At 36.2% G+C, this 26,427-nt stretch overlaps 1 protein-coding gene and 1 pseudogene across 3 annotated transcripts; both read left to right on the top strand.

Annotated features, from left to right (window-relative positions):
* The first annotated feature begins 7,496 nt into the window (after positions 1 to 7,496).
* LOC132162511 (ABC transporter B family member 14-like) lies at positions 7,497 to 12,480 on the top strand (annotated as a pseudogene).
* A 4,776-nt stretch (positions 12,481 to 17,256) lies between these two features.
* Positions 17,257 to 24,229, top strand: GAUT7 (galacturonosyltransferase 7). Of its 3 annotated transcripts, none has more exons than XM_059607104.1 (10): positions 17,257 to 17,652; positions 18,928 to 18,959; positions 19,079 to 19,135; positions 19,364 to 19,423; positions 20,266 to 20,344; positions 20,454 to 20,503; positions 20,605 to 20,903; positions 21,991 to 22,348; positions 22,441 to 22,986; positions 23,376 to 24,229. In XM_059607104.1, exons 1-10 carry the CDS (start codon positions 17,508 to 17,510, stop codon positions 23,652 to 23,654), a joined length of 1,905 nt encoding a protein of 634 aa, XP_059463087.1. In that variant the 5' UTR covers positions 17,257 to 17,507; the 3' UTR covers positions 23,655 to 24,229. The 3 variants fall into 3 exon arrangements, with proteins under 3 accessions (XP_059463087.1, XP_059463085.1, XP_059463088.1); XM_059607102.1 differs by having other exon boundaries at positions 18,916 to 18,959; XM_059607105.1 differs by lacking the exons at positions 17,257 to 17,652; positions 18,928 to 18,959; positions 19,079 to 19,135 and having other exon boundaries at positions 19,367 to 19,445.
* Positions 24,230 to 26,427: the final 2,198 nt, after the last annotated feature.

Here is a 26,427-nt window from a genome sequence, read left to right as displayed (position 1 = left end):
CTAAACCCTAAACCCTAAACCCTAAACCCTAAACCCTAAACCCTAAACCCTAAACCCTAAACCCTAAACCCTAAACCCTAAACCCTAAACCCTAAACCCTAAACCCTAAACCCTAAACCCTAAACCCTAAACCCTAAACCCTAAACCCTAAACCCTAAACCCTAAACCCTAAACCCTAAACCCTAAACCCTAAACCCTAAACCCTAAACCCTAAACCCTAAACCCTAAACCCTAAACCCTAAACCCTAAACCCTAAACCCTAAACCCTAAACCCTAAACCCTAAACCCTAAACCCTAAACCCTAAACCCTAAACCCTAAACCCTAAACCCTAAACCCTAAACCCTAAACCCTAAACCCTAAACCCTAAACCCTAAACCCTAAACCCTAAACCCTAAACCCTAAACCCTAAACCCTAAACCCTAAACCCTAAACCCTAAACCCTAAACCCTAAACCCTAAACCCTAAACCCTAAACCCTAAACCCTAAACCCTAAACCCTAAACCCTAAACCCTAAACCCTAAACCCTAAACCCTAAACCCTAAACCCTAAACCCTAAACCCTAAACCCTAAACCCTAAACCCTAAACCCTAAACCCTAAACCCTAAACCCTAAACCCTAAACCCTAAACCCTAAACCCTAAACCCTAAACCCTAAACCCTAAACCCTAAACCCTAAACCCTAAACCCTAAACCCTAAACCCTAAACCCTAAACCCTAAACCCTAAACCCTAAACCCTAAACCCTAAACCCTAAACCCTAAACCCTAAACCCTAAACCCTAAACCCTAAACCCTAAACCCTAAACCCTAAACCCTAAACCCTAAACCCTAAACCCTAAACCCTAAACCCTAAACCCTAAACCCTAAACCCTAAACCCTAAACCCTAAACCCTAAACCCTAAACCCTAAACCCTAAACCCTAAACCCTAAACCCTAAACCCTAAACCCTAAACCCTAAACCCTAAACCCTAAACCCTAAACCCTAAACCCTAAACCCTAAACCCTAAACCCTAAACCCTAAACCCTAAACCCTAAACCCTAAACCCTAAACCCTAAACCCTAAACCCTAAACCCTAAACCCTAAACCCTAAACCCTAAACCCTAAACCCTAAACCCTAAACCCTAAACCCTAAACCCTAAACCCTAAACCCTAAACCCTAAACCCTAAACCCTAAACCCTAAACCCTAAACCCTAAACCCTAAACCCTAAACCCTAAACCCTAAACCCTAAACCCTAAACCCTAAACCCTAAACCCTAAACCCTAAACCCTAAACCCTAAACCCTAAACCCTAAACCCTAAACCCTAAACCCTAAACCCTAAACCCTAAACCCTAAACCCTAAACCCTAAACCCTAAACCCTAAACCCTAAACCCTAAACCCTAAACCCTAAACCCTAAACCCTAAACCCTAAACCCTAAACCCTAAACCCTAAACCCTAAACCCTAAACCCTAAACCCTAAACCCTAAACCCTAAACCCTAAACCCTAAACCCTAAACCCTAAACCCTAAACCCTAAACCCTAAACCCTAAACCCTAAACCCTAAACCCTAAACCCTAAACCCTAAACCCTAAACCCTAAACCCTAAACCCTAAACCCTAAACCCTAAACCCTAAACCCTAAACCCTAAACCCTAAACCCTAAACCCTAAACCCTAAACCCTAAACCCTAAACCCTAAACCCTAAACCCTAAACCCTAAACCCTAAACCCTAAACCCTAAACCCTAAACCCTAAACCCTAAACCCTAAACCCTAAACCCTAAACCCTAAACCCTAAACCCTAAACCCTAAACCCTAAACCCTAAACCCTAAACCCTAAACCCTAAACCCTAAACCCTAAACCCTAAACCCTAAACCCTAAACCCTAAACCCTAAACCCTAAACCCTAAACCCTAAACCCTAAACCCTAAACCCTAAACCCTAAACCCTAAACCCTAAACCCTAAACCCTAAACCCTAAACCCTAAACCCTAAACCCTAAACCCTAAACCCTAAACCCTAAACCCTAAACCCTAAACCCTAAACCCTAAACCCTAAACCCTAAACCCTAAACCCTAAACCCTAAACCCTAAACCCTAAACCCTAAACCCTAAACCCTAAACCCTAAACCCTAAACCCTAAACCCTAAACCCTAAACCCTAAACCCTAAACCCTAAACCCTAAACCCTAAACCCTAAACCCTAAACCCTAAACCCTAAACCCTAAACCCTAAACCCTAAACCCTAAACCCTAAACCCTAAACCCTAAACCCTAAACCCTAAACCCTAAACCCTAAACCCTAAACCCTAAACCCTAAACCCTAAACCCTAAACCCTAAACCCTAAACCCTAAACCCTAAACCCTAAACCCTAAACCCTAAACCCTAAACCCTAAACCCTAAACCCTAAACCCTAAACCCTAAACCCTAAACCCTAAACCCTAAACCCTAAACCCTAAACCCTAAACCCTAAACCCTAAACCCTAAACCCTAAACCCTAAACCCTAAACCCTAAACCCTAAACCCTAAACCCTAAACCCTAAACCCTAAACCCTAAACCCTAAACCCTAAACCCTAAACCCTAAACCCTAAACCCTAAACCCTAAACCCTAAACCCTAAACCCTAAACCCTAAACCCTAAACCCTAAACCCTAAACCCTAAACCCTAAACCCTAAACCCTAAACCCTAAACCCTAAACCCTAAAACCCTAAACCCTAAACCCTAAACCCTAAACCCTAAACCCTAAACCCTAAACCCTAAACCCTAAACCCTAAACCCTAAACCCTAAACCCTAAACCCTAAACCCTAAACCCTAAACCCTAAACCCTAAACCCTAAACCCTAAACCCTAAACCCTAAACCCTAAACCCTAAACCCTAAACCCTAAACCCTAAACCCTAAACCCTAAACCCTAAACCCTAAACCCTAAACCCTAAACCCTAAACCCTAAACCCTAAACCCTAAACCCTAAACCCTAAACCCTAAACCCTAAACCCTAAACCCTAAACCCTAAACCCTAAACCCTAAACCCTAAACCCTAAACCCTAAACCCTAAACCCTAAACCCTAAACCCTAAACCCTAAACCCTAAACCCTAAACCCTAAACCCTAAACCCTAAACCCTAAACCCTAAACCCTAAACCCTAAACCCTAAACCCTAAACCCTAAACCCTAAACCCTAAACCCTAAACCCTAAACCCTAAACCCTAAACCCTAAACCCTAAACCCTAAACCCTAAACCCTAAACCCTAAACCCTAAACCCTAAACCCTAAACCCTAAACCCTAAACCCTAAACCCTAAACCCTAAACCCTAAACCCTAAACCCTAAACCCTAAACCCTAAACCCTAAACCCTAAACCCTAAACCCTAAACCCTAAACCCTAAACCCTAAACCCTAAACCCTAAACCCTAAACCCTAAACCCTAAACCCTAAACCCTAAACCCTAAACCCTAAACCCTAAACCCTAAACCCTAAACCCTAAACCCTAAACCCTAAACCCTAAACCCTAAACCCTAAAACCCTAAACCCTAAACCCTAAACCCTAAACCCTAAACCCTAAACCCTAAACCCTAAACCCTAAACCCTAAACCCTAAACCCTAAACCCTAAACCCTAAACCCTAAACCCTAAACCCTAAACCCTAAACCCTAAACCCTAAACCCTAAACCCTAAACCCTAAAACCCTAAACCCTAAACCCTAAACCCTAAAAACCCTAAACCCTAAACCCTAAACCCTAAACCCTAAACCCTAAACCCTAAACCCTAAACCCTAAACCCTAAACCCTAAACCCTAAACCCTAAACCCTAAACCCTAAACCCTAAACCCTAAACCCTAAACCCTAAACCCTAAACCCTAAACCCTAAACCCTAAACCCTAAACCCTAAACCCTAAACCCTAAACCCTAAAACCCTAAACCCTAAACCCTAAACCCTAAACCCTAAACCCTAAACCCTAAAACCCTAAACCCTAAACCCTAAACCCTAAACCCTAAACCCTAAACCCTAAACCCTAAACCCTAAACCCTAAACCCTAAACCCTAAACCCTAAACCCTAAACCCTAAAACCCTAAACAAACCCTAAACCCTATTAATTTTCAGGGTTTCATTGGGGTTTCATCGGGGTTTCATTTTGGGGTTTAGTCGGGGTTTCATTTTGGGGTTTAATCGGGGTTTCAATTTGGGGTTTCATTGGGGTTTAATCGGGGTTCAATTTGGGGTTTAATTGGGATTTCAATTTGGGGTTTAATCGGGTTTTCAATTTGGGGTTTCATTTGGGTTTAATGGGGGTTTCAATTCGGGGTTTCATTATGAAATAGGATTAGATAGAATTTAAAAAACAAGTACACATTAAAAATTAAAAAGAAACGAAAGTTTAAATTGTTTAAAATAATATATTAGTTAAATTAGAAATATTAAATTAAAACTATATAAAAAAATTTTAAAGTATTCCAGAATAAAAAATCAAATGAAATTGATGAAATTTGAAATGAATTATCAAAAAATTTGTAAGTTATTTTTACAAAATACAGTTTTTCATTGTAAAAATATTAATATATCTAAATAAAAAATTTTAAATTACTATAAATAGAATTTATTAACTTTAAACTAAAAAAAAAAAGAAAAAAAAAAAAAAAAAAAGATATAAAACCTAAAAGAAAAACGTATAAAACCTAAAAAAACGTAAAAATGAAAAAAAAAAAAAAAAAAAAAAAAAAAAAAAAAAAACGAATAAAACCTAAAAAAACGTATAAATGAAAGAAAAAAAAAAAACACAAAAAAAAAACGTAAAAAAACGTATAAAGTAAAAAACGTTAAAAAAACGTATAAGGTAAAAAAAACGTTAAAAAAACGTCTAAGGTAAAAAACGTTAAAAAAACGTACTAAGTAAAAAAACGTTAAAAAAACGTACTAAGTAAAAAAAACGTTAAAAAACGCATAAAATAAAAAACGTTAAAAAAACGTACTAAGTAAAAAAAAACGTTAAAAAAACGTACTAAGTAAAAAAAACGTTAAAAAAAACGTATAAATGAAAAAACGTAAAAAAACATATTTTACAAGAAAAAACGTTTAAACAAAAAAAACGTAAAAACAAAAAAAAAACGTGAAAAACCAAAAAAAACGTTTAAACCAAAAAAAACGTATAAACCAAAAAAACCAAAAAAAACGTAATAAACAAAAAAAAAAACGTATAAAACCAAAGAAAACGTATAAAACCTGAAAAGACGTAAAAAACCAAAAAAAAAAGTAACAAACAAAAGAAAACGTACAAAACCAAAATAAAAAAATCAAATGAAATGAAATTTGAAATGAATTTTTAAAAAATTTGTAAGATATTTTTACAAAATCCAATTTTTCATTTTAAAAATATTAATGTATTATTATATCTAAATAAAAATTTGTTTAGGAATTACAATAAATAGAATTTATTAATTTCTAAGTGAAATATTAAAAAGATAGTAAGATATTTCTTAAAATACGTTGTTTTAATTTTAATAATATCAATATTCGTAAAACTTTGTTTTTCTTGGTTCTAATATTTATTTATTTTGATTACGGTTTTAATTTCCATTGTTGTAAAAAACCAAAAAAAAAATCCGAACTGAACAAAACAAAATATATTTAAAAATAAAACAGCATATAATCCCTAGAGTACCTACCCTACTATTTTCAACTCATAATACTTTTCGGATACACACCCGGAAACATGGTGTCCATGTTCCAACTCCTTCAGAAAAACTCGTCCTGCAATCCGAAACCAATTTCTAACGGCATCTCGGAGTCTTAGCGCCCACGGCCGAGTCAAAGCACAACGGCAGTGGCGCCAAAAGCTATTCTACTCCCACCGGGGCACTTCCAAAGAATTTTATGTACCCAAAAAATAAATATTATGCATTGAAGAGTAACCCCGACCAAAAGAAATAGTCTAAAAAAGTGAAAGTAGAAAAATCAAATTTTAAAATTTGGGAAAATTACAGTTTACCTCCCCCCCAAAGTTGACAGCATTTTTCAATTCGAACATCAAAGTTTCAATTTTTGCAATTCACCCTCCCAAAGTCCCAAATTTTTGCAATTTGACCAATTGTATCCAAAACTTCCCATATTGTCCCTAATTTTAAAAAAAAAAAAAATTCAGGGTGGCCGTGGCCACCCCTTTGCCCATTTGGCCATTTTTGCACCCCCCAAATTTTTTTTTTCATAAAAAAAAAAAAAAAAAAAAAAAACAAAAAAATCAGGGGCAATATCAGAATTTTTGGATAATATTGGTCGAATTGAAAAAAATTGAAACTTTGTGGGGGTGAATTGCAAAAATTGAAACTTTGATGTTCGAATTGAAAAATGCTGTCAACTTTGGGGGGGGGGGTAAACTGTAATTTTCCCAAATTTTAAAATTTGATTTTTCTACTTTCACTTTTTTAGACTATTTCTTTTGGTCGGGGTTACTCTTCAATGCATAATATTTATTTTTTGGGTACATAAAATTCTTTGGAAGTGCCCCGGTGGGAGTAGAACAGCTTTTGGCGCCACTGCCCTTGTGCTTTGACTCCGCCGTGGGCGCTAAGACTCCAAGATAAACAGGCATTAGTAAGAAAGATTTCTTCAATTTTAATTTTTTAATTCAATTACTTTTTTCGTACTTCGTTCTACTTTTCTTTTCTTCTCTTTTATTTTCTACTCTCTTTTTTTTACTTTACATAATTTTCGACATTTCTCCATTCCTTTTGATTCATTTTCTCACTGTTGGTTCCACTTCATTTGCTCTTTTTTACATCTCCCTTAAATTTCAGTTAATTTCCCTTTCATATTATCTAACTCTATATTATTCTTCGAACTTTTAACATAATTTTTTTTTTCTTTTGTTTAAATTTTAACCGTGTAATTAGAGGCTTTTAATAACATATTATCCTTCTATTATCTCTCATTTCACCCTCTTTTTTTTCTTCATATTATTAGTTTTTTTCAACTTTTCTTCATTTTCATCAATTTTTAGTTCTTTTATATTTTTCATCACTTAATTCTTAATTTATGCTAAAATAATTTTCATGCAAAAGAAACCCAAAAAAATAGAACAAAAAAAAAGAAAAACCAACAACAACAACACAACAAAAAAGGCAAAAATTACAAAACCTAGTCCCGAATCCTCAAACCTACCCATACTCTTCAACTCATACTAGTTTTTGTGATCATATCTATCCGACAAATTTCCTTAACTCATAGGAAGAACCATATTCACCATTCTTAATTGGAGGCTTTCGAACATCCAGACCAAAATTTTAAGAGGGGCAGAGAAAAACATTTCTAAATAGTTAAAATTACTTTTGGAGGGTCCATTTTAGAAAATTGCAGCATACATAAAATATATATAGGGAATGACTATAATTTTTTGGTGGTTCCGCCCATGTGCAAAAACGACCAACCCACTACAACACTGACTAGACCCGTTAAGGACCCCCTAAAAACTTAAATTAAAACAGTGATTTCCCTAATTATTTGACTAATCTGCTCTCTGATTTCCCTATCGCAGACGATCTCAAATTAAAACAGTGCATGCATTTGTTGGGGAGAGCTGTGCAATCAAGTCTTTCTCAGAGTGCATGGAGAAACAGTTATTGTTAAGCAGAGGAGAAGCACTACTAAAGGGCGTTGGAACAGGAATGTTTCTGACTGTGAGCTTCTGTTCTTGGGCTTTCATCGTATGGGTTGGAGCCATTGTAGTTACTGCCAAGAGGGCAAGTGGAGGGGATATTATAGCTGTAGTAATGAGCATTCTGTTCGGAGCTATGTAATGATCGAAGTAACATTCACTTAAAAAGAAAAATAGAACTAAAAGCACACCAAATTCTATCACTTCGTGCATTTAAAAAAAAAAAACTTGCTTCTTTTTAATGCAGATCACTCACCCATGCTACTCCAGACATGCAAGTCTTCAATCAGGCAAAGGCTGCGGGAAACCAAGTGTTCCATGTGATTCACACAAAGCCAAGTATAAGCTCTAGTTCACGAGGGAAGACGCTTGAAGGGGTTGATGGCAACATTGACATACGTGATGTATACTTTGCCTACCCATCTCGGCCAGAGAAATTGATCCTTCAAGGTTTTTCATTGTCAATCCCAGCAGGAAAGACAGTGGCTTTAGTGGGTAGCAGTGGATGTGGAAAGAGTACAGTCATCTCTCTAGTTGCAAGATTCTATGACCCCTCAAAAGGTTTGTGCAGCTCCTTCTTACTCCTAAATTAGTCCCGAGTTGCTCAACATTTTGTTTTTTCCTTCTTTTACTTTAAGCTCTTAAGAACCCAAGCATTCAATGCGAAAAATGGACACACGTATATGTATGTTTCAATAGCTTGCCACATCAAGCTCTCCTATGTCCTTCTGTTTGAACGGAAATCCCTTATATTGTACTGCAATAGGTCAATCCATGCTGAAAGGTTGTAATGATTCTACTTGTAAGAACTATCCGAGCAAGAATGACTTCGGCTACTCGAACGTCTGTCCGACCAAATGGGTTCATATAGCCTTTTACATAGAACAGCCCTATTTGTAGTGTAATATGATAACTCTATTGCACGGAATCTAAATTTTTTTTTGTTTTAAGTTCATATTTGCAGATGCAAGTGTATAATTAATGATGAAGTATGCATATTTATGTTCAGGAGAGATTTTCGTTGACAAACACAACATCAAGGATCTCGATTTGAAGTTCCTCCGGAAAAACATAGGTGCGGTTTCCCAAGAACCATCACTTTTTTCTGGCACCATCTTGGATAACATCAAAGTCGGAAATATAAATGCGGATGACCAAATAATCCAAAATTCAGCAAGAATGGCAAATGCACACTCCTTTATATCGCAGCTTCCAAATCAGTACCTGACAGAGGTTTGTTGACAAACCCCTCTCCATTCACCTTACCACTTTTTCAAGCATTATTAGTTCAACAAAACTACTTATCGCATCGCAATTATTGGCCAATCAAAAACCGAAATGATCATGCAGATATCGGAAATAAAATTATACTCAAAATCTAATATTAAAAATAAAAAAAATAAAAAAAAATAAAAAAAAAAGGTTGTAAACAAGAATATGAGAAGGGGGACTGACAGAAAACTAATCCATATGTTTGACATTCTAGTGAGTCTCCGACTAAGCATTCAAAGTACAAGCCTCGCAATCCTAATTCATAATATCAACCCTTTCCTGTTTTGCACACTATACATATCTATGTTTTATGTGACAATTCTTTGGAAATCACTTATTCACCATTCCATTCATTTTATATAAATATGACGAATTTAAAAGAGGATGACTCCTTAAACATTATTCTAATCCACCTAAAAAAATTTCTATCCACCATTCCGTTTTAATTGCAACAAACAAAGTACTTTTAAACAACATGTCGGATGTTTGCACAGTACCATAAATAGTAACCAAAAATGAATAATTAATGTGCGTCGCATCATATATTTTAATACTAACATTTTGCTCCATACATCTTAATTGTTGTGTACAGTCCATAGCTCTTACAACAAATGTCATCAGTATATATTATAGTGCCAAATGCTTGTTAATAGTTGTTAAAATTTAACCATATAACATTTACGTGGAAATAATTAAGTGAAGGGAAATGATCTAACAAAAAAAAAAGGCAGAAGATATAGGAGCCTTGCATTGAATAATATAGTTCAAGTACCTTGCTTCTAATGAGATGTACCTAGTAGGTCAGGATTATTCAGTTATGGGAACAAAAATAAATAAATAAACCAAGCAAATAAACCAAGCCTTAGCTTTCAAGACTGCAAGTCAATTACTTTAGTTCTCATGGGACGTCTAATAGGTCAGCTTTGGTAAGCTATGAAAACAGAATAGAGCAAATACAGGGCAACGGCGTCATTATAACTTAATATCCCAAGTGCTTGATCCCATTCACTCAATGAGAGTATTAATTCTACACTAATTTGGAGTGCAGGTAGGACAAAGGGGAGTCCAGTTATCAGGAGGGCAAAAACAGAGAATCGCAATAGCAAGAGCCATTCTAAAAAACCCTCCAATTCTTTTGCTTGACGAGGCCACAAGTGCACTTGATTTAGAGTCAGAGAAGTGGTTCAAGACGCCCTTGAGATGGCCATGCAGGGGAGAACAGTCATCTTGATCGCGCACAGACTGTCTACCATTATTAATGCAGATATCATTGCGGTTGTAGAAAATGGTCAAGTTACAGAGACAGGAACACACCAGAGCTTGCTAGATACCAACAAAGTCTACAATAACCTATATAACATGCAGAACCTGAACCCAGTTTACGACTTGAGGTTATTCGCCCCCAATTCCCCCTTTCTTGACGTGTTATTGAAATAATTGGAACAAAAACTCAACCTGCTTATATCGTGGATTGAATGACAGAGCCACAAATTCCACTGAAGAACCTGCAAATATCAAGCAACAGGTTCCATCTCAAGAAATTGAACAAAAGGAGGAATATATAGAGTCCAACAAATATACTGGAGACTTTACCAAGCAAGAAGACCAGAGGGGAAGAAGAAATACAAGTATATTCCTCAGAATCTGGTTTGGCCTGAAAAACAGAGACCTTGTAAAGATTGCTATTGGCTCCTTTGTTGCAGCTTTCTCTGGCATCTCAAAGCCTATTTTCGGATTTTTCATCATTACAATAGGAGTAGCGTACTACAACAAAGATGCAAAGAGGGAAGTTGGATGGTATTCAATCATCTTTTCTCTAATTGGATTGCTTTCATTATTCAGTCACACCATGCAACATTACTTTTTTGGCATGGTTGGGGAGAAGGCTATGGGAAACCTCAAACAAGCTTTGTATTCAGGTATAACAGTACGCCCATTAAAATTTCTGCATCATCACGTTACATTTTTCTCTCTGGTAAATTACTCTATACACTTTAAGCAGATTATTTTATCATAAGTACGAGCTCCGAAACCCAGTACAAAAGTGTAAATTGACATCTACAGCATTACAATTTTGCAGGCATATTGCACAATGAAATAGCTTGGTTTGAGAAACCTGAGAACAATGTTGGTTCACTTACTTCACAAATCATATATGATACCTCCATGGTTAAAACCATAATTGCTGATCGTATGTCTGTTATTGTACAATGCATCTCCTCCATATTGATTGCAACATTCGTTAGCATGGTTGTAAACTGGAGAATGGGCTTGGTAGCTTGGGCTGTGATGCCCTGCCACTTCATCGGTGGCCTGATTCAAGCCAAGTCAGCTAAAGGATTTTCAGGTGATTCAGCTGCTGCACATTATGAACTTATCAGCCTAACTTCTGAATTTGCAACCAACATAAGAACCATAGCATCCTTTTGTCATGAAGAGCACATAATTAGGAAAGCCAGAATATTTCTGGAAATCCCAAAGAGGAAGAGCAGGAGAGAGAGTATTAAGTATGGAATATGCACCCTTTGTTTATGGAACATTGCACATGCTGTCGCTTTGTGGTACACAACAATTTTGGTTGATAAAAAGCAAGCCACCTTTGAAAATGGCATAAGAGCATACCAGATTTTCTCTCTCACAGTACCTTCAATCACTGAGTTATGGACATTGATCCCCACCATCATCTCTGCCATCAGGATACTAACTCCTGCATTCTATACCCTCGACCGGAAAACTGAAATTGAACCAGATACACCGGAAAATTCACGTCTTGAGAGGATCAAGGGAATAATTGAATTTCAAAACGTCAAATTTAACTACCCATTAAGACCAGCAGTGACTGTTCTCAACAACTTCAGTTTACAAATTGAAGCTGGATCAAAGGTAGCTCTCGTTGGGCCAAGTGGAGCAGGAAAATCCTCTGTTTTGGCCCTTTTGCTAAGATTTTATGATCCAAGTGAAGGAAAGATTCTTATTGATTGGAAAGACATAAGGGAGTACAATCTGAGAAGGCTGAGGACACAAATAGGATTGGTGCAACAAGAGCCACTTCTTTTTAGCTCCTCAATTAGAGACAATATCTGCTATGGAAATGATGCAGCTTCTGAAACTGAAATTGTGGAGGTATTAGTGGAAGCAAACATACATGAATTTATAAGTAATTTCCCTTATGGATATGATACAACTGTTGGAAAGAAAGGCTGCCAACTTTCAGGTGGACAAAAGCAAAGAATAGCCATTGCAAGAACTCTACTAAAGAGGCCTGTAATTTTGCTCCTAGATGAAGCAACAAGTGCCCTTGATGCTAAGTCTGAAAGAACTGTAGTGAGCGCGTTGGAGTCACTTAATCTGAACAACAATGGTGGCTTGTTGTCAAGAACCACACAAATTACAGTTGCACACAGGCTTTCCACAGTGATAAACTCAGACACCATAGTTGTCATGGATAAAGGTGAAATTGTTGAGATGGGCTCTCACTCAACCCTAATAACATCCTCAGACGGAGTTTATTCAAGATTATTCCGGCTACAAAGTTTGGTAGAAAATTAATGGATTCCCCGTTCCAAAAAGTTGGCTATAATTTACATGCCGAAGAAAATTACACTAAGCCATAAAACTATAATTTTATTTTGGTGTTTAAGTAATAGCTTTGTAATATTGGTTGTCATGAAAATAGAAAAGGAACAGGATGAGGTTAATAACATGATGCAATAGATAAATAGTACCTAAGATAACCACACAAATTGGGGTTTCAATGGGTTTCATTTGGGGTTTCAACAAATAGAAAAGGAACAGGATGAGGTTAATAACATGATGCAATAGATAAATAGTACCTAAGATAACCACACAAATTGGGGTTTCAATGGGTTTCATTTGGGGTTTCAACGAAGTTTCATTTGTGATTTCGATGGGGTATTCAGGTTTCAACAGTGATGTTTGGGGTTTCAACGTTGATATTTGAGTCACGGAAATGCAAAAATTGCAAAACTTCATTTATGCTAACGGTTGCATGCGTTCTTCTCGAGGGGAGGTAAACAAGAAAAAATTCTAAGGTCTTATTTTCGGGTTTCAACGGTGATGTTTGGGGTTTCAACGTTGATATTTGAGTCACGGAAATGCAAAAATTGCAAAACTTCATTTATGCTAACGGTTGCATGCGTTCTTCTCGAGGGGAGGTAAACAAGAAAAAATTCGTAAGGTCTTATTTTCGGCCGGACCAACCTGAATGAGATAAATATTGTACTTTCTGAGATAGGCAAAAAAAAAGACATTCAAATTTTCCACACAAATTGGGGTTTCAATGGGTTTCATTTGGGGTTTCAACAGGGTTTCATTGGGGGTTTCAATGGCTTTCATTTGGGGTTTCAACGAAGTTTCATTTGTGATTTCGATGGGGTATTCAGGTTTCAACGGTGATGTTTGGGGTTTCAATGTTGATATTTGAGTCACGGAAATGCAAAAATTGCAAAACTTCATTTATGCTTACGGTTGCATGCGTTCTTCTCGAGGGGAGGTAAACAAGAAAAAATTCGAAGGTCTTATTTTCGGCCGGACCAACCTGAATGAGATAAATATCATACTTTCTGAGATAGGCAAAAAAAAAAAGACATTCGAATTTTCCACACAAATTGGGGTTTCAATGGGTTTCATTTGGGGTTTCAACAGGATTTCATTTGGGGTTTCAATGGCTTTCCTTTGGGGTTTCAACGAAGTTTCATTTGTGATTTCAATGGGGTATTCAGGTTTCAACGGTGATGTTTGGGGTTTCAATGTTGATATTTGGGTCACGGAAATGCAAAAATTGCAAAACTTCATTTATGCTTACGATTGCATGCATTCTTCTCGAGGGGAGGTAAACAAGAAAAAATTCGAAGGTCTTATTTTCGGCCGAACCAACCTAAATGAGATAAATATCATACTTTCTGAAATAGGCAAAAAAAAAAGGCATTCGAATTTTCAGCCTTTCTGTGTCACGTAAAGACGAAAGTTCATTTGGGGTTTCAACAGGGTTTCATTTTGGGTTTCAATGGGTTTCATTTGTGATTTCAACGACGTTTCATTTGTGCTTTCAATGGGGTATTCAGGTTTCGACGGTGATATTTGGGGTTTCAACGTTAATATTTGGGTCAGAAAAAAATGCAAAAAATGCAAAACTTCATTTATGCTTATAGTAGCATGTGTTTTTCTCGAATGGAGCTAAACAAAAAAAAAAAATCGAAAGCTAGATTTTCGGCCGGACCAATCTGAGTGAGATAAATATTCAGACTTTCTGACATAGTCAAAATAAAGAAGACATTCGAATTTTCATCGTTTCTAGATCACGAAAATACGAATGTTCATTTGGGGTTTCGATGGGTTTCATTTGGGGTTTCAACGAGGTTTCATTTGTGATTTCAACAGGGTATTCATGTTTCAACGGTGATATTTGGGGTTTCAACGTTGATATTTGGGTCATAAAAATGCAAAACTTCATTTATGCTTACGATAGCATGAGATAAATATCTGACTTTCTAAGCTACGCAAAAGAAAGAAATTTGAATTTTTAGTCGTTTTGAGTCACTAAAATGCGAAAATTTATTCATGCTAATGGTAGCATGCTTTCTTTTCGGAGGGAGGAAATCAAAACAAAAATAAAAATAAAAATAAAAAAAGATCAAAATGTTTGATTTTTAGTCGAAACAACCTGAATGAGATAAATATCGGATTTTCTAAGTTAGACAAAACTAGAAATTTGAGTTTTCAGTCGTTCTAGGTCACAAAAATGCGAAAGTTCATTCATGCTTACGATAGCATGCGTTCTTTTCGAAGGGAGGAAAACAAGAAAAAAATATGAATGTTTGATTTTCAGCCGAAACAACATGAATGAAATAAATATTGGACTTTCTGTGATGGCCAAAACAAGACATTCGAATTTTTAGTCGTTCTGGATCACGAAAATGCATAAGTACATTCATGCTTATGGTAGCATGTGTTCTTTTCGTAAGGAGGGAAACAAGAAAAAATCAAAATGTTTTATTTTCAGACAAATTAACATGAATGAGATAAATATCGGACTTTCTAATATGGACAAAATAAGCAATTTGAATTTTTAGTCGTTCTGGGTCACGAAAATGCGAAAGTTCATTCATACTTATGGTAGCATACGTTCTTTTCGAAGTGAGGAAAACAAGAAAAAATTCTAATGTTTGATTTTCGGCCGAAACAACATGAATGAGATAAATATCAGACTTTTGGAGCTAGACAAAAAAAAAAAAAAAAAAAAAAAAATTCGAATTTTCAGCCGTTCCGGGTCACGAAAATACAAAAGTTCATTCATGCTTACAGTAGCATGCATTCTTTTCGTTGGGAGCAAAACAAGAAAAAATCATAATGTTTGATTTTCAACCGAAACAACATGAATGAGATAAATATAAGACTTTCTGAGATGGACAAAACTAGAAATTCGAATTTTTAGTCGTTCTTGGTCACGAAAATGAGAAAGATCATTCATGCTTACGATAGCATGCGGTCTTTTCGTAGGGAGGAAAACAAGAAAAAATCTGAATGTTTGATTTTCAGCCGAAACAACCTGAATGAGATAAATATCAAACTTTCTAAACTAGACAATACAAGAAATTCGAGTTTTCAGTCATTTTGGGTCACGAAAATACTAAAGTTCATTCATGCTTACTGTAGAATGCATTCTTTTTGTAGGGAGGAAAACAAGAAAATATCTAAATGTTTCATTTAGGGTTTCATTCGTGGTTTCATTTTGGGTTTCATTTAGGGTTTCATTCAGGGTTTCATTTGGGGTTTCATTCGGGGTTTGATTTGGGGTTTCTTTTGAGGTTTCATATTTGGGGTTTCATTCGCGGTTTCTAAGACCGGTTTCTAAAACTAGTTTCCCAAAGTAGTTTTGGAATTCGGTTTTGAGCAGTTTTAGGGTGACCACATCCCTAAAACCCTAGACATTTTTGGCCAAAACAACCTTAATGAGATAAGTATCGGACTTTCTAAGTTAGACAAAAAAAGAAATTCAAATTTTCAGTCGATATGGGTCACGAAAATGTGAAAGTTCATTCATGCATACATTTGCAAAGGTTCTTTTCAAGAGGAAAACAAGAAAAAATCCAACTATTTGATTTTCAGCTGAAACAACCTTGATAAGATAAATATCAAAGATTCTGAGCTAGGCCAAAAAAGAAATTCGAATTGTCGGTCGTTTTAGTTCACGAATATGCTAAAGTTCATTCAAGATTACGGTAGCATGCATACTTTTTGGAGGGTGGAAAATAAGAAAAAATCCAAATGTCTGAATTTTGTCTGAAACAACCTTAATGAGAAAAATCAAAAAAAAAAGTATGAATGTTTGATTTTTGGCCAAAACAACCTAAATAAGATAAATATCAGACTTTCTGTGCTAAACAAAAAAAGAAATTCGAATTTTCAATCGTTCTAAGTGACGAAAATGCGAAAGTTCATTCACACTTACGGTAGCATGCATTCTTTTCGTAAGGAGGAAAACAAGAAAATAGCATAATGTTTTATTTTCAGCCAAAACAACATAAATGAGATAAATATCGCACTTTCTAAGATGGACAAAATAAAAAATAAAAAATAAATAAATAAATAAAAAATCGAATTTTTAATCATTCTAGGTCATGAAAACGCGAAAGTTCATTCATACTTACGAAGCTAGTCAAAAAAAGAATGAATGAACTTTTGCATTTGTGTGACCAAGAACGACAGAAAATTTGAATTGTTTTTATTGTCTAGCTCGGACAGTCTGATATTTATTTCATTCAGATTGTTTCGGCCGAATACCAAACATTCGAGCTCGTGTTTTTTCTTGTTTTCCTCCCTCCGAAAAGAATGCATGTTGTCGTAATCATGAATGAAATTTCACATTTTCTTGATCGAGAACAACTAAAAATTTAAATTTCTTTTTTCGTTTAACTCAGAAACTCAAATATGTATGTCATTCAGTTTGTTTCGGTCAAAAATCAGATATTCGGGCCCGTATTTTTTCTTGTTTTCCTACCTTCAAAAAGAACGCATGGTTCGGAAACATGAATGAATTTTTATATTTTCATGACTCAGAACGACTGAAAATTCGAATATATTTTTTTGTGTCGCTTAGAAAGTCTAATATTTATTTCATTGAGATTGTTTCGGCCAAATGTAGGACATTCGTGTTTTTTTTTTTTTTTTTTTTTTTTTTTTTCAAAAAAAATGCATACTACCGTAAACATAAATGAACTATCACATTTTTGTGAATCAAAACGGTTGAAAATTCGACACGTGCAACCTTGTGTGTGTCCCTCTCTCTCCTCCCTACGTAAAAGACACTTGGAATACGCGTGGGACGGAATCCAGCGAGTGAAGAAAATTGAAAATTATAAAGCAACAGAAAGTGAGGTAGAGGGGGAGACGAAGAAGAGTGGTTTACTGCTTATGAGAGTGTTCTGTATTGGCGCTAAATCCGTGGCGGAGGTCGTTGCCCGTCACTCCCATAATCTTGGTTGAAATTGTTCCAACAGGTAGCAATTACATTTGAAGAGAAATTAATAATTAGCATAAAAATCATTAAAAGACGAAGGAAAAAAGGTAGAGGCAAGTTAAGGGACAACTGAGACGGAGATGAAGGGCGCGGCTTCTTCTTATGGATATGCGGCGAAAAGGCGATGGAGAGGGCTTGCGATTGGGGTGCTGGGTCTCGTTATCCTCTCCATGCTGGTTCCTCTTGTCTTTTTGCTCGGCCTTCACAATGGCTTTCGCTCTGCGGGTAACTCCTCTTTCTAGTTTCTACTGTCTCTGTGCTCTGCCTTGCTCAATCTGACCTCTAATTTTTTGGTTTTGTTTAGATCTGTTTCTTGTATGTGTTTTTTCTTTGTGGTTTCAGTTCAATTCTCTCTCTCTCTCTCTCTCTCTCTCTCCCCCCTCCTCTCTCTTCCCTTCTAATTAGGGCACATGAGTCTCTCCATCTCTTCCTCCAATTGGTGTCGGCAGATTCTCTTCTACTTCCCGTACGTTTGTTGGTCTTTTTCTATTGATATGTCGCTGGTCGATCGACATTAGCTGTGGCTCTTTGAATCTACTACATTTCCTGATTTAATTTCCTCCGCCTCTTTTTCACCAATTTGATGGCAGCTTCCGGGATTTTGGGGATTTAGACTAACTTAACTAGCAAAACATTACAGTCACAAGTCTCCCTCCTTCTCTATTTATGGAATAATCTATATTTTCGTTTATTCCTACTGTGGGAATTGCTACTTATTAATCCCTGTCCTTGTGGTTGTTGTATATTTTCATTAACTCGGCATAGCATGGCGTCGTAACACCCAAACTTTCATCTGCCAAGGAATGGTTTCTTTGTAATGGTCAACACCGACTGGTTTTATATAGAAAGAGTGCAAAGATTCTTAACTTTCTTATTTCAACCTTATGGTATAACATTTTGCATTTACATATCTTAGGGCTTCGTAGAGGACTCCGTTAATTGTTTGATGTCATAATAATGGACAATCCCACATAATAACAGAAGGCTTCTTCTGATAATTATGCAAGCCACAGAGTGTAAAGGCCAAAGTCTTTGCTATAAAACAAGCAGCTGAGCATTGACTGGCATTTCCAATGAGCTGGGATCATAGGTTGCAACAATTGAGATGCCTTTATCACATGAACCTTCACTATAGGTTAGGTCTGAGTTTAGACTCACTGGTGCTATAGTTCCCTTGGAAACCAAGAACGGCCACACCTATGACAATATCACAATCTTAAGATTCTTTCCTAATTACTTTGTTTTGTCTTTTGTTTTTTGGCTCTTATCCAAAAACGTTGTTTTGAGGTTTCATTTATGGTTATATATGAGGAGATAAAGATGACAAAGTTGAGGAATTATTTTGATCTGCTGCAATTGTCATTTATAGAAGTGAATGTAGTTTTTTCTTTAGGCATGTTTTCATGATTGTACTCTTTCTTTACTCCTCTTTCATCACATGAACACATATTTCCCATTTATATTAACTTTTTAACACCATTAATTTAGCATCTTCTGCAGGTTATGTTTCCGAACAACAAGGTTCAGCTTCAGTAAGTATTTTAATATTTTTGCGAATTTTGTACATCTTTTTGTGCTTCAATTTTTTGTTGACATTGACTCTCTCTCTCTCTCTCTCTCTCTCTCTCTCTCTCTCTTAATTGCAAATCAGGATGGTTTAAGAGGATATGACCAGTACAAAATCAGAAATGCTTGGAATGCATCTGAGGTAATACATTTTATACTTGCCATTAGGCTATGCTACCAGTTTTGTGCAGAATTTGATGATGTACAAGTTAAATGCTAAAAACTTGCTTGTGAAAATTTCAATTTCAAACTTTTGTCCTCCAACGCCCCAAAATTAAAGAAACTTCTACATGTACATACATATATATTGTTTTCTTATATGAAGATTAAAGGCTAGTCCTATAATGACCCATGCTTTGATTTTTTACAGGGGGATCAATCAAGCAATGTAGAAAGGCTTATTGGAAAATTTGGACCAACTCTTCCAAAGGTTCATGCATAATGCTCTGATGGTCAATACTTAACTTTTTTTTTTTTGATAAGTATTTTGTTTTGTAGTGATTTTTTAATACTTAACTTTTTAACTGTTAAATCATTGAAAGTGGTATTATTGTGTCTTTCATGGTTGTAAATGGTGTTGATAATGCTTACACAATTGTCAAATAAAAACCTTGTAATTGAATCATTTGATAGCAAATGGCTTTCCTTTTACTCATTCTATGATACACTAATCTAAAAGATTTGAGGTTGTCTAATTTTATTATTCCTTATAAAAAAACAGAATGTACCTATTTTATCGCAAAGATGAGTATTGTTTGTAATGTCATTTAGCTATGGAACAATAGCATTGGTCCTGAAAGTTCTAATTAATTTTGGGATATACTTTGGTCTGTGATGAACGCATAATTGACTTGCAAAAGTAAATGAAAATAGAGAATTCAAATGACATACAAAAGCATTTTTATCTATATGAACCACACTCATTCAACATATGGTAGGATGCAACTGATGAGGCTTGAGAGGGAAATTTTCTTCTTTTGTGTGTGTAAATGAGTCTCTTGACTTTCATATTTGGTTAGTATTTAAAGCCCATGGACATATGCACATCAATTATGTCTTTTGTTTTTCTTTTTCCTGATATATATTTTAGTTAAGCTGTAAACTTATTTTTAATGAGCGTCTTACAATTCATTTACTGGAAAGAAAAAGAAGCACATGCATTTTGATCCCCAGAATGTTGACATATAAGCTTATTGACCTGTAAGTGCTGCAATGTGGGCTAATAAAATCATGCTTGACATTCTTTTTGTCATCTTGTGTTACATGTGTCAGGATGTTCTTAGAAACTTGTCCAACAAAGCGAATAAAACCATCGCTAGAGGTTCGATACGCGATACTCAACCAAAAAAAGGTTTTGGTGGCCTCCACATCTTTAAAGTTTGCTCATATATTCTTTACCACCTTGTTAAAAGATGTCCATTTGTTTTTTTGTTTTACTTTTTATTATAAATTATTTGCAGGTCTTCCAGTGCCTCCACATGGTATTATGCCATCACCTCCCAATGCAAATGTAAGTACACATCACTCTTTTGCTGCAGACTACTCGTTAACATGCTAATCAATTTCTGGTGCTTGTAGAGCTTAATTGATCGGTTTGAAATTCTGTGACAGAATCCTAAAGTTGGTGCTGCAGTTGAAGGCCCCTTATATACAAAAGATGTTGATGAAATTGGAAAATTATGTGAGTTTAAATTTGGTAGTTATTGCCTTTGGCGCCAAGAACATGTAGAAGAAATGAAAGATTCTACAGTGAAGAAATTGAAGGACCAACTATTTGTGGCTAGAGCATACTATCCTAGTATTGCAAAACTTCCTAGACAGGACAAGTTGTCTCGTGAGCTGAAGCAAAATATTCAAGAACTGGAGCGTGTTCTTAGTGAAAGCACTACAGATGCTGATCTTCCACCACAGTAAGTGATGGCAAATCATTACCCTGTTTTCCATGAATAAGAGCCACCAATGAAGTCATGGTTAAGAACATTAATAATCGCCATCAAGAACATTGATAGATGTCATATCCATCTAAACAAACTTGTAAGATACATTAATCATTTTTCTTTCTTCAGGCACATTATGTATGCTTGTTTGTTAAGCTGTTCTTTTCTTTTCTTTTCTTTTTGGATTTATGGTAGTTTCGGACTATTTAGAAAACCTTTTTGATTGGCATTTATCGTGTTCTTCTTCTAGCATGTAAGGGGGACTTTATTTGTATATATCATGTGCACTAGGGTTGCACTCTCCTCCGCTCTTTTAATGAAATGAATTATTTATCAAAAAAAAAAAATTTACTAGACCTGCTTCTGCCAGTGCTTTTTGCTCATGTGCTATTCTTAACCCTAGTCGTGTTCTTTTGAGCTTCATTTATTCTTTTCCTTTTTTCCTTTTTTCTTTCAGGTTCTCTTTGAACCTTTTATTACATACTGTTTGTCACTTGAAATGGTAAAACCATCTTAGTCAGCTCTAAGCTATTCGAATCCCTTTCAAACCTATTGCTGACAGTTTCATGTAGCTCTTGAGTGTATTGTGGTAGTAATATTACTAAATCTGCTTCTTGTAAAGCTCGAGTTTTGCTCAAGTTGCTATGACATTAACAAATAAAATACTCTGACAGTTATATATAGAAATTAAAAATACTTGTCTGATAATCTGTATACAGAAAGTTTTATTCATTAAAAAAAACAAAAAAATATATATATATATATATATATATATATATATATATATATATATATATAGGCAGAAACTTCTGTTTAAAACCTTGTTTCTTCTAGCACTATGGATGAGGTAGTTGGACCTTTTAGATAAGCGTCCCTACAACTTTGAGATGAGCATGGTGTAAAACGTCTGGTCAATACAGTAACTTGTTTGGTGTGTTAGCAGACGGTGGTCAAGTTACCCCTATTCTCATCATTTGTTTCTGCAGGTGCTATGGATTTATATTATAATAAATTTTCATGTGGCTTGTTCAACACACTAAGAACAAAATTGTTTCATTAGGATTGCTAAGAAGTTACAGAGGATGGAAGCTGCAATAGCCAAAGCCAAATCATTTTCTGTGGAGTGTAACAACGTTGACAAAAAATTGAGACAAATATACGATATGGCCGAGGACGAAGCGAACTTCCACATGAAACAGAGTGCCTTCCTCTACCATCTCGCAGTCCAGACTATGCCAAAGAGTCTTCACTGCCTGTCAATGAGACTGACAGTGGAATATTTCAGATCTCCTCCCAACAATATGGAGCTCTCTGTGGCTGAAAAATATATAGATCCTATACTGCACCACTTTGTTATTTTCTCTAATAATGTGCTTGCATCATCAGTAGCAATCAACTCAACTGTTATGCATGCAAAAGTATGTTTCAAACATTCTGTTAGTCATGCTTGACTTTTAAGTTACCAATGCTTCTACTGGAAACACTGATTGATTATCCTGTTATGTTTCAGGAAAGCATGAATCAGGTTTTTCATGTGCTTACAGATGAACAGAATTACTTTGCAATGAAACTATGGTTTCTGAGAAATACTTTCAGGGAAGCCACAGTTCAAGTGTTAAACATTGAACGTCTTAAGCTGGACAACCATCATAAGGCAACTCTGTTGCATCTTTCCCTGCCTGAGGAGTTTCGTGTTTCCTTTCGCAATGTTGATAGTCCGCCTACAGCCTCTATTAGAACAGAATACATTTCTATTTTTTCTCACTCACACTATCTTCTCCCTGACATATTCCAGAATTTGAAGAAAGTTGTGGTTCTCGATGATGATGTTGTCGTGCAGCAAGACTTGTCAGAACTATGGAATGTCGACATGAGAGGGAAAGTTAATGGCGCTGTGCAGTTTTGCTCATTAAGGTTTGGTCAACTGAAGAAATATTTGGGTGAGAGCAGTAATGATAAAAATTCTTGTGCTTGGATGTCTGGATTGAATGTAATTGACCTGGTCAGGTGGAGGGAGCTAGATCTTACTGAAACTTACCAAAGGTTGACTCAGCAGGTGAGTAATGTTGAGTTTTACCAAACATATGTTGCCGGTTTGGATATGCTGGGAATTATCGGTGGTTTGACAATGCTATAAGATGACTGAGAAAAATATAAATTAGATTTTTTTAAAAAAAAACACTGTACCTCACTTTTGTTTAATTGCTGTTAATCACTTGACTTCACACCTCTCTATCAAAGGTTGGACTTGATTGTACTGCAATAAATTTGGCAAAAGCATCTGTTCATTCAGTATTATTTCTGCATGCTCTATTTCTCAGTTATGTTGAGCCTTTCAGTTGTTATGGTTGTATCTAATAGTTATTGCAGTGACTAAAGCTTAATATATCACGAGCCATGTAAATTTTCTGACTCTTTTTCCTTTGTTCCAAACATGAACTGCAGCTGACCATGCATGAGGGATCAAATGAAGCCATTGCGTTGCGTGCAAGCTTGCTCAGCTTTGAGGACCTAGTTTTTTCTATTGATGGTGCTTGGGCTCTGTCTGGACTAGGACATGACTATAGCATTGACATCCAAGCCATTTCGAAAGCTGCAGTTTTGCACTATAATGGTAACATGAAACCTTGGCTTGAGCTCGGAATTCCAAAATATAGACATTACTGGAAGAAATTTTTGAACCAAGAAGATCAGTTCTTGAGTGAATGCAATGTAAATTCATAGTGAGCTGATGTTTCAAATTGAATGCTTCAAACTCCGGGAACTATAAGGGGATCAAGAAGTGAGGATTTCCATTTTCTGGGTGCTGAGAATTTGTCATTCGGCTAGGTTTTCCAGAGTATTGGGTTGCAAGGAAGAGATAGCCAGGATGAGTTTCATGATAAAATAGTTCATTTTTTGGTAAATAGGAGTATTTATCCACTTTCTGGCAAAGCAGGGAGATGTAGTTCACTCTCGACTGCTGCAGTTGATATTCATGGTCATTGGAGGTATGAAATACCGATAGATGGATTGTGCAGGGAATGATATGGAGAGCTTTATTCTGTGCTTCTTAGCTTGTTGACGCAAACCAGTGGATGGAGAAAGCCATAACGAATGGTGTGTACGCAATAAGGATGTGATTGGTGTTTCTTCCAGGTGGATTTAGACTGTCATTCATGATGTAAATGATTGTTGGCTAGGAAAGCAAGTAGTGTTAGGTCTTTCAGTGCTAAATCTTTCTTTAGAGGCCTTACTTCATCTTATTTGATCATATTTTTTATTAGGTCATGAGAATATGAATGGACTGGAATTTTCTTTGCACTGTCTCGACTAATTATAATCTTTTTCTCAAAAGTACTTTTTGAAATGGCATTTACGAAGTTAATAGCTTTTCTTTTTAATCCTACACTCGGTGGCGTAAGTGAGAAAGCCTTGAGAGATGCTATTGGTTCTCCTCATTGATCTTTCTCCGTCCAAATTCCACCATTGATCTTGTGGGATCCATACTTCGCAACTTTGGGGCCGAAATTTTTAAGCATACTTTGGCTGACGTACGTCTGGGGAGAAATTCCCCAGACATGTTATTGGTCCTTCCCATTAGTCTTTCCCATCCAACTCTTGCAATTCCAATGGTGGATTTGTGAGTTGGACGGTAGAAGAACCAATAGAAAGGAAAATACTCATTTCTCGAAAACCTCAATCTGAATTTAGTTTAAGTTGGCCTCTGATCGATGTCCCTTTAGTCCAAAATACTTTTATAACTCAAGATACACGATTCATGCATACGTATTATGTATATGCCCGAAAGAGCACTCATAACAGTGACTTATGCATTTTTTATTCTTATCCAAAGCTACCCCACATTGGCTTATCTATCTTATCGCTAAATTAACAGTGAGCTACAATAACAATCTTAACTTATCTCCAAAATTACATAATCAATCTAAATTTTGATTGACATTGTAGCTTCTCTAAAATTAAATTATTGATTGTTTATTTAGCTAACTCTCTATATCTCTCTCTCTCTCTCTCTCTCTCTCTCTGTGAGGTTGCCTCACACTACACATGCTCTTGCGGCTCATCTCACATTTGGCTCGTTGTCCTCAACAACTCTACAGGTAACAAGAATGATTCGCGCGTGCAAGAGAGAGAGAGAGAGCACAACAAGTCGAGGGTCTTATGGGATGGATGGGGTTCAACAGTGAACTTCATGGACGAGTGGCAACCTTAAGATGAGCGGCAAGATGTAAAGAAAGAGACATATCAGGAGGAGAGAGAAGGAGCACGAAGGTCCAAGGTAGAGAAAGACTAGGAGGTGGCAGCAAGCATGACAAGGCGAGGACAAGCTCAGGTTTCTTAGCTTTGCACAATAGATCAAGCAGTGGCAGCGAGTACTAATTTCTAATTAGTACGGTGCCGCTTAAGAAAAAGAGCGAAAAAAAAAATAATAATTAAAAAATCATATATTAAATGGTATAGAAAAAGAATAAATAATGTAATGTGGACTGCATTTGAAAAGTCTTTAGTTAAAATAAAATTAATAAAAAAATAACAAAAAAAAAAGGGACTTGACTAAAATTTAGATAGAATGTTAGAGAATCATATCTTAAGGCTTTAAGAACATCTTCTCTTTTTTTTGGTAAGCTGGCTTTAAGAACATCTTTAATTGACCAGCGAAAGGTTTGGCTTAAGAGCCAAGGGTTTTACTAGGTGGTTAGGTGAGGGGGAGAACATGGGTATGAGTGTCATAGCATGATGTTAGGAGGACAAGATTAATCTCTGCTTTTCATCTTCTTGCTACTGTGTCCTTGATGGCAATGGATCTCCAATACCACTTTCGCTAAAAAAAAAATAAAAAAAGCCTTCAGTTGGTTTCCCTTAATTCCCACTTAAGTAATGAAATTTTAGGTTCGAATTTCGACATAAATCCACTTATTGTAATTCTTATGCACTGTGAGAAGGGGATTGGAAGGGAATGACAGAGAGTGAGTAAGATTCCCTCTGACTGGGAGTTTAACACTATAAGGTAAGATTTTGGAATCTGAATTTTTTATTAATCCATGTGAAGACAAAAAAAATAAAAGAAGTAGGAATAATAATAACAAAAAGACTACGAGAGAGGGCATGCCCGAGCAAGGGAGCACCTCTTACATATTCATACCTAAAATACTCCTTCTAAAGACAGGTAAGAGGAAAGGGGATGGGATGGAGTAAGAGAAAGGATCGCAATTGTAAGGATCCCAACTAGTTCTGCTTACAAGTTAATCAACAGCCCAAAACTACTAGTTTAGCCTCTTCTCCTCTTGACTCAAGAACTTGGAAGCAATTGTGGAAGCTTAATCGTAATGCTAGACTCAAACTCTTTCTTTAGAAAATTGCTTGGGATATAGTCTCCTCTAGAGCTAGGTTGAATCGTGTCTTTCCTATCTCTCCCTCTAACTCCCTTTGTCCTCTCTACCTTTCTGAGGCAGACTCTCTTCCTCATCTCTTTTTTAACTGCATTTTTGCTAGGATA

This window comes from Corylus avellana, chromosome 10, assembly GCF_965113065.1.
Source record: "Corylus avellana chromosome 10, dhCorAvel1.hap1.2, whole genome shotgun sequence".
Taxonomy (NCBI): domain Eukaryota; kingdom Viridiplantae; phylum Streptophyta; class Magnoliopsida; order Fagales; family Betulaceae; genus Corylus; species Corylus avellana.
Note: the sequence above shows the minus strand (reverse complement) of the source record. Positions and strands in the feature narration are given on the sequence as shown.

Coding starts and splice junctions, on each gene's coding strand:
- GAUT7 (XM_059607102.1), top strand. CDS start 17,508: ATGAAGGGCGCGGCTTCTTCTTATGGATATGCGGCGAAAAGGCGATGG. Junction 20,504..20,604: donor CATCACCTCCCAATGCAAAT/GTAAGTACACAT, acceptor ATTCTGTGACAG/AATCCTAAAGTTGGTGCTGC. Junction 22,987..23,375: donor ACCAAAGGTTGACTCAGCAG/GTGAGTAATGTT, acceptor CATGAACTGCAG/CTGACCATGCATGAGGGATC.